At 41.6% G+C, this 13,336-nt stretch overlaps 1 protein-coding gene across 2 annotated transcripts; it reads left to right on the top strand.

Moving 5' to 3' along the window:
* Positions 1-5,819: 5,819 nt before the first annotated feature.
* On the top strand, positions 5,820-12,985 carry LOC116932675 (agrin). Of its 2 annotated transcripts, none has more exons than XM_032940462.2 (9): positions 5,820-6,119; positions 7,727-7,858; positions 9,629-9,773; positions 10,595-10,756; positions 10,828-10,971; positions 11,082-11,240; positions 11,406-11,591; positions 11,716-12,021; positions 12,089-12,985. In XM_032940462.2, the coding sequence occupies exons 1-9, from the start codon at positions 6,065-6,067 to the stop codon at positions 12,324-12,326; spliced, it is 1,527 nt and encodes a 508-aa protein (XP_032796353.2). In that variant the 5' UTR covers positions 5,820-6,064; the 3' UTR covers positions 12,327-12,985. The 2 variants fall into 2 exon arrangements, with proteins under 2 accessions (XP_032796353.2, XP_032796364.2); XM_032940473.2 differs by having other exon boundaries at positions 5,821-6,119; positions 11,424-11,591.
* The last annotated feature ends 351 nt before the right edge of the window (positions 12,986-13,336 follow it).

Consider the following 13,336-nt stretch of genomic DNA (forward strand, 5'->3'; position numbering starts at 1 on the left):
TACCTGTTAGCCTAGATTCCCATGCCTGATGACCCGGTAGTGTTTGTGTGACGTAAAATATGAGTCGTTGGTAAAAGCGCCAGTCGTGACAGGTAGCCTCAATCGTACCTGATGGACACCAAGGCCGAACTCGAGCCGCATCGAATTCCGTCTGTGTGTTACCATCAGTAGTAGACCGCAATGTAACTATTTATGCATGTAACTCACGCGATGAAAACATATAGCTAGACATTTTCATCAGCACTAGCCGTTGAAACAAAGTCTACATTGATATAAAATTTGTAAAAACAAAACAAAAAAACGAAAAAAAAACACTTGACTTTGAGAGGACACTGGGTTGATGAGAAAAAGGAAAAGGAAGAATGCAAGTAAACAGGGTAAACAAAAGAACAAACAACCCAAAGAAATGCAATGAGAAAATGGAGCGACCGAGTGACGACCCGGCATGGCCAGGCACGGCACGCGGCTGTGTCAGAGACCAGTACCGTTATAATTATCCACACCAGCCTTTGTTTCTTCCTTTTTTGTCTTTATTTTTTTTTCCTCTCTCAACAAAGCGCACGCCTCATTACTCCCAATCTCACCTTTTGGCCAATTTCCCATATCCCTTTGCTACTCGTGTGTGGTGGTGTTTTGTCCGCAAGGTCTCCGCAGGTGATGACGGAGACAACAAACACGAGCTTAGAAAAAGAATTGCATCGACCTTTTGCTGAAACAATGGTAAATAAATGATCAGTACGGTAACTAACATTCGATTAAAAGAAAAGAACAAATCAAACAACAAAAGAAACGGTTTTTTTTTTTTTTCTTTCGTTTCAGGACGACTCGTGCCGACCTGGTGGAAACGGCGTCTACTGCCGTTGCGCGCTTGTATGGTTATATGGTCCAGCACCGACATCAACAGGTGAATGATGAAGTGTTCGGACTTCGTAGCGTATAATAACCACACCTTGGCAACATCTTAAACATGGAACTATGCCATTACGCAACAGCGAAGCGACATGTGCCATCATCGCTACGTTATTCGAGGCCAGTTTTCTGGCCTTTTTATGCTTTTCCTACCGAATGGGAATTACTTGTTCGTGAAGGCTGAACGGCCAAATAGAAAAGACCTAAAAGCAAAGTCGGACAGCAGCTGTCCAATGTGTCAGGTAAAAAAAAAAATTCTAGTTTGTGCAAAGTTATCGCTCTCATCTTTTTTACTGCAAGTTTAATTTGTTCCATTATTAAGTTTAGTGATCACTCCCCGAGTGTTCCGGTCCTCCTAGCCGTCACAGGTGTGACCATGTATAGTTAAACACAGTGCAGGTCTATGCGAACGCGTATACTTTAATTTCTTTTATTCTTTACTCGTACTAGTATCCATCGTCATCGTTCCGTTTGGGACTTTGGCGATACCAGGCTATAATTTTATCTTTATTACATCTCTTGTGGCTTATTTACTGGACGATTGAATGTAACAACATAGGCGGACCCATTTAGCGAACGTCCGATATTCTCGGATACGGTTGAACTGGGCAACTCCATTTTGTCCAGTAGGTTTCTCTCTCCTTTTTTTTTTTTCTTGTTAATTTATTTTTTTATTTTTCTTTATTGTTGACCAATGAGGGAAGAAAAAGAAGGAGAAGCAAGAAATTACAATACGCATTCCGAATGGATTTTGGTATGCTTTGCTGCGATGTTGGACAGCGGCGGTTTGATTGTTTCTTGTTTGGCTGCTGTTGCCGGAACTGGCTGGAATATTCCCACGAACCGACTACCGTACGATAATGCAATCGTATGAACTATTAGCCCGCGTGCCTTGCGCAGTCCAGGCATTTTTGTTTTGTTTTTGTTTTCATGACTGTGTTTTTCCCTTCTCTTTTTTTTTTTTTTAATTCTCATGTGTACAAGTGTTTTTCATGCGTTTGTTTTAACGATTCATTTTTTCCTCTCCTTTCCACAAGATTACGCCATTGCGTGGACTCTTGGTATCATATACTAGGCACAGGTTGGTAGTATGCACTTCAGGCACGCATGTAGGTCATCAATTTCGACTCGGTCACTGACGTACAGCACATCGACGTACTCGTTTTCTTTTTTCTCTTACGAAAACTTCTCTGGTTGTGAACAAGTGTTTGTGTCAGTTTTTAGGTTGGTGCTCATCAGGTGGGCCTCGTGGTTGTCCTTACATCGTGGTATCAGCCAGCACGTAAGTCAGAACACCTTCTACCAGATCGCTCTGTGAAAAGGTCACGAAGACGAACTGACGCATCCGTTGGCACTTGCGAGTTATCGCCGTCGTTGTTTTATGTCGTTGGGCTGTCGTCACGGTGGTAGTAGCCCCTTCTAACGGGTTTCGTTCTTCGTCGGGAAATGTGATCGACTAACCCACAAGTCAAGGGTCATTTTAGTCGGTGGGGGGGGGATGTGAAACAAACCAAAGAAAAACGATGTTACTAAGAAAATACATCGCATTTATACGAATGGGTCGACACTATACCAGCAACAACAAGCGATTCGGTCGACACTTGATTCACGTCGCACGACCCGCGGCCTGTACCCGCCTCAACCGGAAGCACGAAATCACAAGCGTCTGTACCTTCATTGTACTGTGTTGCGTGCGTTCAGATAGAGGGCTGTTGGGGTTGGGGTTTCATCACAGTCATCATCCGGTGAATTCTCTGAATTATAGGCGCATCCAATAGAGTTGTGTAACCGTCAAACATATAGTCGTCTTAATCGAAAAACCGCCGCCAGGAATAACCACTTGGTTGAACAAAACGGGAGAAAACAACAAGAAACCGAGGGCGGAAGAAGTACAGTAACAAGGAAAATCGCAGGCCGTAATATTTACGAACGCATTTATACTCTCCTATACATATAATACGATAGGTCCTAATATATACAAGTCCGTCTCGAGTTACGAAATTGCCCAACATGCAATTTTTTAAGAAAAAGAAAACAGATAGTCAAATAGGATTATGTCTTTTTAATGCGTGTGGTCGAATGCCCTCACTCACGTAGATAGACTTCGTATTCGTTTGGACCTGCATACATAATAGGAGCTTTACTATCAGCCTAAATTACGTTGCTAATTAAATAAAACGGATAGTCAATCGTGTAGGGATACGTCCGTTTTGCTAACGAATGTATGGCGACAGATGTACGATCTGCATAAAAGCAAGAGTTAATAAGCCGTGTAGAGTGATAGACGACAACAACCGCGTATACCAGGGAAGACGCGTGCGTTCGTGCGGTTTTTTTTTTTTTTTCGACATCGGTCGCATAATCGAAGGCTTCAAACAATCCATTTCTTTTCCTGGATTCTAAATTGGACTTCGATGCTAAGACACTATAGATTAGATAAGAAAAGCAGCAGTTCTTTCATTGTACAGAAGCAACGTACATATTCAAAAATGAGGATGTAACAGTAGTGGCACGACCAGAAAGATGGAATGTCTTCGATAAAAGTTCCGTTTTCGTTTGAGACGCGTAAATAGTCACGTAACAAAACATGTCTTCAGTAAAAAGACGACAGTATAATCATATCAAAATGGAGATTTATTCTTTTTTCCTTCTTATAGAATGAAAAAAAACGGGGGTTTCCAAGTCACGTGATTACCACTCTCGAAAAAAGGCGGCATGAATAGAAGAATTGGCTCAATTGTTATTTGCCTCGTTCTTGTCCAATTTAAGTATATTGCGCACAATGAACCCGCGTATAAAGAGAGTCGTAATCCGATAATGATGGACACATTAAAAAAGAAAAAAGAGCTGTCCCCATATGTTGCTATGTAACACGCTTTCTGCGACCTCAATCAAAGATTTTCAATTGGGAGATTGAACGTCAAATTCATATAAGGCTTTGGACTACGAGTGCTGGTTTACATATGGTACAACGCTAACGTCGAAAGTCTAAAATTCAGGACACTCGTGAAAAAGCTATCTGCTCTATAAGTGCAATTATGTTTAAAATGCCCAAGCATTTATGTCCATCGAGCCGAGTTTTCTCTTCATTCGGATCACGAGTGGAAAGCTAGCATAGTGGGTTAGATAAATCAAAATTCAGGCAGTTCATCGTGAAAGCCGATGACAAAAAAAAAAAAGCAATACAACTGTATAGCTGAATAATATGGTCGTAACCTACTGCTATGACAGCTGTCGAAAGATTAATGCATTATTAGGCGCCCCATTAATCGGCACGAAATGCTAGAGTCTTTATGCATTACGACTAAAAAGAAAAACAATCGATACGACAAAAACAAATGTAGCGATTGAAGTTTGCCCAGTAGCTCATTATTTTACCTGCAGGATGACGCTGTTGTTGCTGTCTCGCCTCATTGACGAGTCTCGGAAGAGTCTAACGGAACCTCAATCGTGACCTTAGTAAAGCAGGGCAAGCTTCTCTTGTTCTTAATTCCACTAGTTTCATCACAAAAAGAAAAGATACTGACATACCAAAAGAAGAGATAGAGACAGATATAAAACGGTTGACATAATATTCTTAAAAAGGGCGCTGCTGCCTTGTGATGATGATTGCTCTTTTCGCGAAGATTGTCCAAACGTTCGCAAGAGATTTTGTTTCGTTTTTCTTGTACTGCAAATATGGACACGCGTCTGGATTTGAAAAGGACAAGAAGCAAATTTCTCTGCAATTAACAACGATCGCATTCACGCAAAAGAGGACGCGTGTCAGCAGCAGGTTTTCTTTATTATTGTCTGTGTCATTCATGTAGGAGAAAGCGGCCAGCGTGTGCGTATGCAGAGCCGCATCGTATCCACCTGTCATTAGTAGGAGACAGCAACATGGCAGATAAGTTACTTTTTCTTTTATCGTTCATTCCAACCGGGAAGTTGAAGTCACCTAAAAAGAAAAAGAGTTGTCGACACCTACTTCTTTTTTTTTCGGATTTATTTATTATTATTTTTTTAGATCCTGATTTCGAGCTTTTGTTATTCATCCCGTGAATGAAAGATTGAACGACGCAACGTGACGCCAGCAATTTCAATGTTGTGGATCGGGGACGGAGAAAAGGCGGCACAGTTCCCTTAAACCTTGGCATTCGTTTTGTTGCATTGGTCATTATGAAAACAAGTACCGAAGCGGTTTGAAAGCAATATAACATATCGACACACAAATCGTATATGTCGTGTCGATATATGCGCCATCGTCCTCATTCTTCAGGTTGCTATTGTGTACGTTGTTGCACTGGAATAACGGAATCAAATCGACTGTTTTCTTTTATACTCTTTTTTCTTCTTATATTCGTAATGCCGTCTCTGAACGATGTTTTTCTTATCTTTCGGCAGGGCCATTTTGAGGTTGTTGATATTTTTTCAAGATGATGTGGGGGGATTGGTGCACAACTGCGCGGAATTTCCAGTACCATCCGGGACGGATGGCGTAACGTACGGTAAACGAATTGAATGAGCCCACACACACAACACAAAGTGAACGACTCTTTCCTGTATCCGATTCAATACAAGTTTATGTCTAGTACTTTAGCTGTTAGATGAAACGCGTCATAATGGTATTGTCATAGAACTTAATAGAACGATGGGAGTATATTAATAATGACGCTGGCGTTGAATGTACGCTGGAATTGGTTGCCGCCGCCGAGACAACGACGTTAGACTTCTACCCCCAAGGGTAGAGTAAGAAAAAGAAAATACAAAACAAAGCAAAGAAAAAAGAAAAAAAGTTGAAACAGGAAAGAGGACAAGGAGGCGGCGCGGCTATTCAATTTGTCGGGCGCGCGGGACTGGATGCAGCAAGGAGGGCCAGAGGTGGTGGTTAAAAAGTTGCCAAAGGAAGAGACACAAAAAGGAGAGGGAGAGAGAGAAAGAGAAAGAAAAACTGTGAAGCAGTCGAGACGGACGGTTCACTCACGTGGCGGTCGTTGAACGTGTAGCATCTGATTGTCGTCTCCATCTGGCCCGTCATTTTCTGTCTTGAACGAAAGACATTTGTCTGTTATCGTCTACCCGGTTCAAAATCAAGTTCGTCTTTTCCACTTCCACGTAAACAAGTCGACAGCAGCTGTTCGCATCGATCGACAAGAAAAAAACAAAACAAAACACAATGTGCCGCTCTTCGTACTTTGCAGAGTCGTTTGTCCTCTTCCTCGTATTAGCCGGTAAGTTTTGTTTTTCTTTTTGTTTTTCCTACAAAGAAAATTGCTCCGTTTCGTCTGTTCTATTGTCTAATGCCTACAAAATATAAAAGAACGTGCCTCATGCCCTCGTCTCACTTGATCAAAGAAGGGCCCGTTTGGATTCCATTTCTATAGCTGATATTGTTCAACAAAGGGCAGGCAACCGGATTTGTAATGTAACGAGACCTCCTTTTTTCCATCGTGATGTCTTTAAAAGAAAAATGTCTCAGTTACGTACCGTCTTTTCACTTTTAAAGCTGATATCACGTGAAAAGAGATTCTTTTTCAGATTTTATTCAGATCAAGAGCTTTTTTCTTTTCCTCTTTCGTTCGAAGAAAATTCTTTCAAGTTGATTGTCGTATTGAGATTTCAAAACTTCCGGCTTTCACGGTATCCCCTTGTCCGGTTGTATTCATCATTCTGTGAATAAGTAAGCCTCCCGTCATCGTCCCTGTGATTTTCGACCACAACAATCAGCAATTGGTAAAGGCGTGATAGACGTTCACTGTATTGTACTCTGACACCTTTTCTTCGCCAATCCGTCATGTTTTTTTTTTTTTCATTTCTTCCCCCTTTTCTTTCCTTGTTGATTTCTAAATTTGAATAATGCAAGGGCGTTTGTTGTGTCGTCACACAGGACAGTTTTTGCAGGAGGTACAATGAACTGGTACAAATGGTGGCCATGGATGGCTGATTCCTGTAGGTCAAGTCAAAATTTTGAATTAAAATTCGTCCAGTTCCAGTGTCTCCTTTTTTTTGAAATCATTTCAATTCGAGTTTAAGAAATGCACGCATCAACCCTTATACCCTGCAAATGGTCTTTGTGTTTTGGTGGACGTTTCCTTTTGACGGCGACAACACAAATATTCGTTGTTCTTTGTATTCGATTTGTAAAGCACCCGCAAGCGCAAAGCCTAGTCTTATTCACGAAGTGATTTACAGCGAACAAAACAAAAAAAAAAAACAGTCGAGAGACAACTTCTCAACAAGTCTTTTGAAAAGTGGGAGAGGGTTGAGTGGAAAGAACAAGGAGCAAAAGTTACAAACCCGTTACGGTCTCGTGATCCGACCACATCGAATTCCTCGTCGCTTGTAACAATAACAAATGATCATAAAAAATGGCCCCATCAATTCGACGGTTAAAGTCTTTCTGGGGGATGAAGATTCTTGTCGACCTTGAAACGACCCAAAAGATGCGGCCGCCAAGCAAACCTGAAAATGAGGATGGGGTCTTATCTTTTTTCCCCACCCATTCTCACGCTCACGCAAACAAAGCCCCTTGTGTGTATTATAATGACTACAAAACTTTACTGTCGTGATTTTTCTTTCTCTTTTTTATGTGCAACAAAAGATGTTACATGTTTCATTTTGAATTTCATCTCCACCGACCACTTAGCGCTCTGGTTTCTTTCTCCTTAATTTCATTAAAAACTCTGTCAATAAAACGGTGACCACCTCGTTAAAAAAAAAATGTGATGATAATCTCATAATGAGGAAGGCCCTTTAAAAGCATTAAAATGGATTTAATGTTTTTCTTATTCTTGTATTTTTATTTTTCCTTTTCTTGTTTATGTATGTTGACACACAGGAGGTGCCCGGGCGGCCTGGGAGGGCAGTTCGTGCCCGCGTTTCTGCCCGAAAGAGAACAAGCCAGTGTGCGGCAGTGATGGTGTCATCTATACCAACGAGTGTGACCTCTACCGTCGCAATTGCGGTCTTGGTAAGTCCCCAATGAGACTTTTTTCAACACAATTCTTCCATTTATTATTTTTTTTTCCTTCTTTTCTTTGTTCATCAATCGTCAATGGTATTTCTCTCGTTATTTTATTGCTTTTCTTCTCCTGTTCCAAAAATTCCCGAATGTCAAATATGCGTCTCATATGCGACAATATTAATGCACATTGTCATTCCATACGGGTTTCGGTTATTTTCATGAAACAGTTGAATGCCGATGAATGTTCGCCAGTATTCAAGCGGAAAACGTTCTTGTGGGAGAAATAAATTTCGTTGTCTGAAGAGACAGCCGCGAGGAAGGGGGCGAATGCCATTTCAAAATGAATTGGGAAAAGTCGACGAAAAAACAGAATTACAGCATCAGTAAACGAGATGGGAGGATCGAAAGAGAATAAAACGAAGATGAAAATAACATTTCTAGTTTGTTTTAATGAGATATATTCTTTTGCCGACCAACCCTTTATTCTCTTGTTATGCGTGCTCGCGGCTACATCATCCGAATGATGATGACCGAGGCGGAACTAAACAGGTGGTGCTCTAGCGTGAACAGCGTTCGTTCATCCTGCTTTCTCTTTTTTCCCTCCTCGTCTTGTTACATTTCATTTTATTTTTATGTATTTTTTTTGTGTTTAAATTTAACAACGTAGTATCCACGCAGTAAAGGTGTGACACGATTCACTGCATGCCATCGTCGTTACTCTCGATATAACTCATTTGCTTTGGCTCGTTGAATATGGAAATGTCAATGAAAGTGCTTCTGCCACACGAAAGCTAGGACGTGAAACAAGGGTCCTTTGACAGTCGTGTCAACAAACTCTAGAAATCGTGAAGTGCTTAGTATGAGTTCCATTTGATTTGGAGAAATAATGGCCTAAGTAACTAGGTTCACTTACACTGTCAGCAAAAGAAAACGATGGTAGAACGACAGACAAATAGACACGAGTGGAAAAATAATTCTTACGGCGTGTTAAACGTGTCGACATGCAGGTGATGAGATGGCTCCAATTAAAATTCCGCCAACAGATGTTGATGGCGAGCGTTTGGTTTGCACGAGCGCCGCGGTTTTCTTCACGCCAGACAAACAAAAATGAGTGGATGCGTGAACCAGTTGCGAAGATCATTATTTTGCTGGCGGAGATGACAGAATAAATGGACTGAGATATACGGAGAGGGGGAACTAACCGCAAGAAAATTGAATTTCGAAAATTCCTAGTGACGCAATGACCCGAACAGGAAAAATGGATTAGTTTTTCATCTTTCTACTTTGCCATTATCCTTAAGAAACTAGCGGCATTATTTGTATAAAAAATGTAACAAAAAGAAAAGAAACAAGTGAGTGATGCCCTCAATCCACGACTTTGCATTGCCTTTTATAGCCAACTTTGTACTCCGTGTACCTTAGGGCTAAACTTCTTAAGCATTTTTTATGTCTATGCATCAGAAACCTTTTAGTAATTGGTCACGGATTACCCGAAACATCCCCCAAATCCAGAACTCGTTTGCGTGCAACTCTAACATAATTATCTTCATCTTCTGTCATCCCTTTTTTTTTAAATGTGTATGATGCACGTGTTCTACTTTTTAATGGAGCCTGCAACATTCCATGAACACCAGTTTTTTTTCCTTTTTACGTACCGGTCATAAACCAATTGTAACCTTTGACATGTTTGTCCCATTTATACGTATTTTGACTTGACAAGAGAGGGACAAGCAAATGTTGTAATACCGTGAACGTTAACTGTTTGTTTCATTGCAGAGGTTGAGACGGTGGAGGACAAGATGTGCACCCGATCGCGTGGATCTTTCTGCGGCAACAAATGCAACCTAGACCGTGACTTGGTGTGCGGTTCCGATGGGCGTACCTATCTCAACAGCTGCGTCCTCAAGGTGGAGACTTGCAAGTGAGTGTTATTCAGTTTTCGGTAGTATGTAAACCAAGTAGACGAAGCTGACCTCGTCATAATCGAGTTGGAATGACTTGGCGATTGTTCCTCCCTCTTGCGTGCTAATAGCAACGTAGTGCAAGCCAACCTTTCAGTCGTTCGTTATCGTGTGTCGGTTGAAACAAAAGCAACTATGTTTTTGTCGGTAGAGAGCCACCCGTCGCCACGAAAGAAGACACGCACGTATCTCCATTAAGCCGACTGCTTGCATTGCGTCAAAGCATTTCATGAAAGAAAATTGCTAGGCATTTTTCTTCTTTGTTATCGCCACTGGCTCGGGAATGTTTTCAGACCAATCAAAAAGAGTAAGAAGAAATGACGGGTTAAAAACGAAAGAATGAAACGTGAACAACGCGCAACCGGCTGCACAACGAGTATATATGCATACCAGCAGCTAGTTTGCCACTAAGTCGAACCCTTTCGGGGGAAAAAATAAAAAGGAAACGTTAAATTACGTGTAATGTCTCAAAAGTGGTACACGACCGATGCACAAAAGTCTCATTAAAAACATGCTTGATCTCTGCTAGCGGTATTTTTTGTCTCATTAAGGAATTGAATGCGTATATTTATCATCGACTTCCCGCTGCGAGCGGCTAAAAAACGCTCTCTTTTGGCCGCATTTACGTCAGACTTATTCTTTGTCTCGTTAATGTTATAGTAACTGTAAAAATCTGTGACTTAAGAGACGCGCTATTAATAAATCTCTGATTTTGTGGAATGACTTGGATGTATTATAAAAGTATCCATTTTGTGTACTAAACTATTATGATATTTTATAGGCGGGGCATTCGCTTGTCTCACGTCGGTCCGTGTATGAACGCGACAGCGTTAGAGGAGCCTTGTCCCGAACAATGCAGTCCGAACGATCGGGACGGACCCGTTTGCGCTTCCAACGGCAACGTTTACAAGTCGATCTGCGAGATGAAACGCCACACATGCGGGTATGGCAGGAAAAACAAACAAATGAACTGCGGTGCTAATTTCTTCGGTAAACAAAATGTGCATCTTTCAGGCAAGGTGTTGTCAAAACGTCGGAGAAATTTTGCCAAACGACCAGTCATTGTAAAGAGATCTGCTGGAAGGCCTCCAAAGCTGTTTGCGGTTCCGATGGTCATATCTACGCCAGCAGCTGCCAGATGAAGGTCAAGAACTGCGGGTCAGTCCATGAATTTCAAAAGCATTTGTCATGATCGTTTCTTATTTTTTACACAATCATTCATAATACTAATCGCTGATTGTGTTTGTTCCATCTTTTGTCTTCTGTAGGCGTCACGTTTTCGAGATTCCCATCAGCAACTGCATCCCGCAAGAGCGTGCCATCACCAACTGCCCGGCCGAATGCGACAGCGCCGATCCTCAAGAGGTTTGCGGTTCCGATGGAAACATTTACGCCAGCCCGTGCGAGCTCCGGATGCTCAACTGTGGGTATGTCATCATCGTTCTTCATTTACATCCTGCCACAGTTGTTGAAAACATTTCACTTTGTTTTCCAGCTTAGTAGTTACATTTCGAATGAATGGTCATGGGATTGCAGAATAAATTAAACGAAGCACTGCCCATGAATAGAAAAACATGTTGATTTGATGATAGTCTGATACGCTTATTTAGGCCAAACAACGATAAGGTTATTGCCGTGGATTGGCTCCGTTGCGCAGCCAAGGCGGCTCGTTGTTCGCTGCTGACTTGCAAAGACGATCCGGAGAATCCCGACTACGTTTGCGGTAGCGACGGACGCACCTACGCTTCGCCTTGCCACCTTCGTATGGCTTCGTGCACGTGAGTTGAAATAACAAAATTCAATTTGATTACTGCTGACTCTTGCTGACTCGACGATTTCTCGTGAATTTTGCCGATTCTTTAATTGCTTTCTTTTATCGGAACACACACACACGGAAAACAGTCGGGGTACTGAATTAGCTCATGTCGGCGCGTGCATGAAGATCACTCCCGATAATCAATGCGTGGAATCGTGCCCTGAGCAGCGGGAGTCTGACCTTCCAGTGTGCGGATCCGACGGCAACGTCTACAGAACTGAATGCGAGATGAAGAAACAAACGTGCGGCCAGCACGTCATTCCCGTGGCTCTTCACCATTGCACGGCCACCGAGTCTTGTAATAACCAATGCGACCGTAAAGTGCAATCCGCCTGCGGCAGTGATGGCAAAATCTACCGCAATTTGTGCGAGATGCGCGGCAAAAACTGCGGGTAACGTCGAACACGAGATAAAACCAATTTTCATAATATTTTTCATCCTTTTTGTTTTTCCGCACAGGAAATACGTGTACGAGGTGCCGATGGCCCGTTGCCTGGCCCTGGCCGGTTTCCGCTTCACTGGTTGCAATCGCATCTGTCCTACCGAGTACGATCCCGTTTGCGGGACGGATCGCAAAACCTATTCCAACGAATGTTTTCTTCAACTGGAGAACTGTCGCTCTCGATCTTTAGTCGTCAAAAAGTATCACGGAAAATGCGGAGAGCCCGTCGCAGAACCCAAGGCTTATATCTATTGAATTGAACCTATACAGATAGACTAAAGAGGAGCTTTCCTTTTGACGATCGTCATGCGTTCTCTGATTTTTCATTTTTTATTTTGCCTGTGCGAGTTTTTGTTACGCAATCAGGACATGCAACAATCGCGCAGTTGTTGACGTTCTATTTACCCCTATCGGATGATAAAGGTTCTTTTATTTAAATATTTTTTAAAGGGACGATTGATTTGTGAGTGAAGGACGTTTTTTTTTTATAAAATTTGAATTTGATTTACGGTAGTATTTAAATCGTTAAATATAACTTTTTGCCATATTTTTCAACGCGATTTTCGATTTTGAATACTATTCTACACGAAATATGTAGCAGTTTGATACTTGATACCCGCTTCAGCTCGCACGACTTATCGATTTAAGATACTCCGTCCATAAGAAGAAAAAACGAAAATGTAATGCGCAGATGTTAAGTATTAATCATCGCATTCTTTCCTCTTCTCGCTAAACAATTTGCTGTTGATTGCATTTTGCGGCAGATCCGAGAATTGAACGCTCCCTTTTTTTCTGTTTTTCGTCTCTTGTTTTTTGTTTTTGTTCTGTTTGAATTTTTTTTAACGGTGTTTTCTGTAATCAACAAACAAAAAGAAACAAAAAACGAAGTTCAGCAATAAATAGTTGAAGCCCCATCCTCCATCGCCTCATTGACTTTATTACCTCAATATCTTCGGTACCGTTCATTGTCAGATGCGAAAGCATTTTTGTAGGTTCCCAAAGGAATGTCAGTACGGCTAGCCTATTCGGGTGTTTTAATTTAGCACTACTATCATCAAGGACCAATCTTTCATCATTTGAGTCAAATGAGCTGAATGCAATGACAGCAATGCATTCGTGACCATCTGTACGTGACCAATGCAGACATTTGGAATGCTGGAATGTAAATATCAATCATAATGTTCTTTCGTAACTTTAAAAAAATGCATTCGGGCGTGGATTTCTATTAATGACACAGCTCCTTGAATGAAACGTAACAACCAGTT

This window comes from Daphnia magna, linkage group LG1 (assembly GCF_020631705.1).
Source record: "Daphnia magna isolate NIES linkage group LG1, ASM2063170v1.1, whole genome shotgun sequence".
Classification (NCBI taxonomy): domain Eukaryota; kingdom Metazoa; phylum Arthropoda; class Branchiopoda; order Diplostraca; family Daphniidae; genus Daphnia; species Daphnia magna.

Bases quoted from the DNA above. Each gene is read 5' to 3' on its own strand.
- LOC116932675 (XM_032940462.2), top strand. From the start codon at position 6,065: ATGTGCCGCTCTTCGTACTTTGCAGAGTCGTTTGTCCTCTTCCTCGTA. The intron at 10,972-11,081 runs GTCAGTCCATGA...TGTCTTCTGTAG, and splicing joins ATGAAGGTCAAGAACTGCGG to GCGTCACGTTTTCGAGATTC. The intron at 11,592-11,715 runs GTGAGTTGAAAT...CACGGAAAACAG, and splicing joins CTTCGTATGGCTTCGTGCAC to TCGGGGTACTGAATTAGCTC.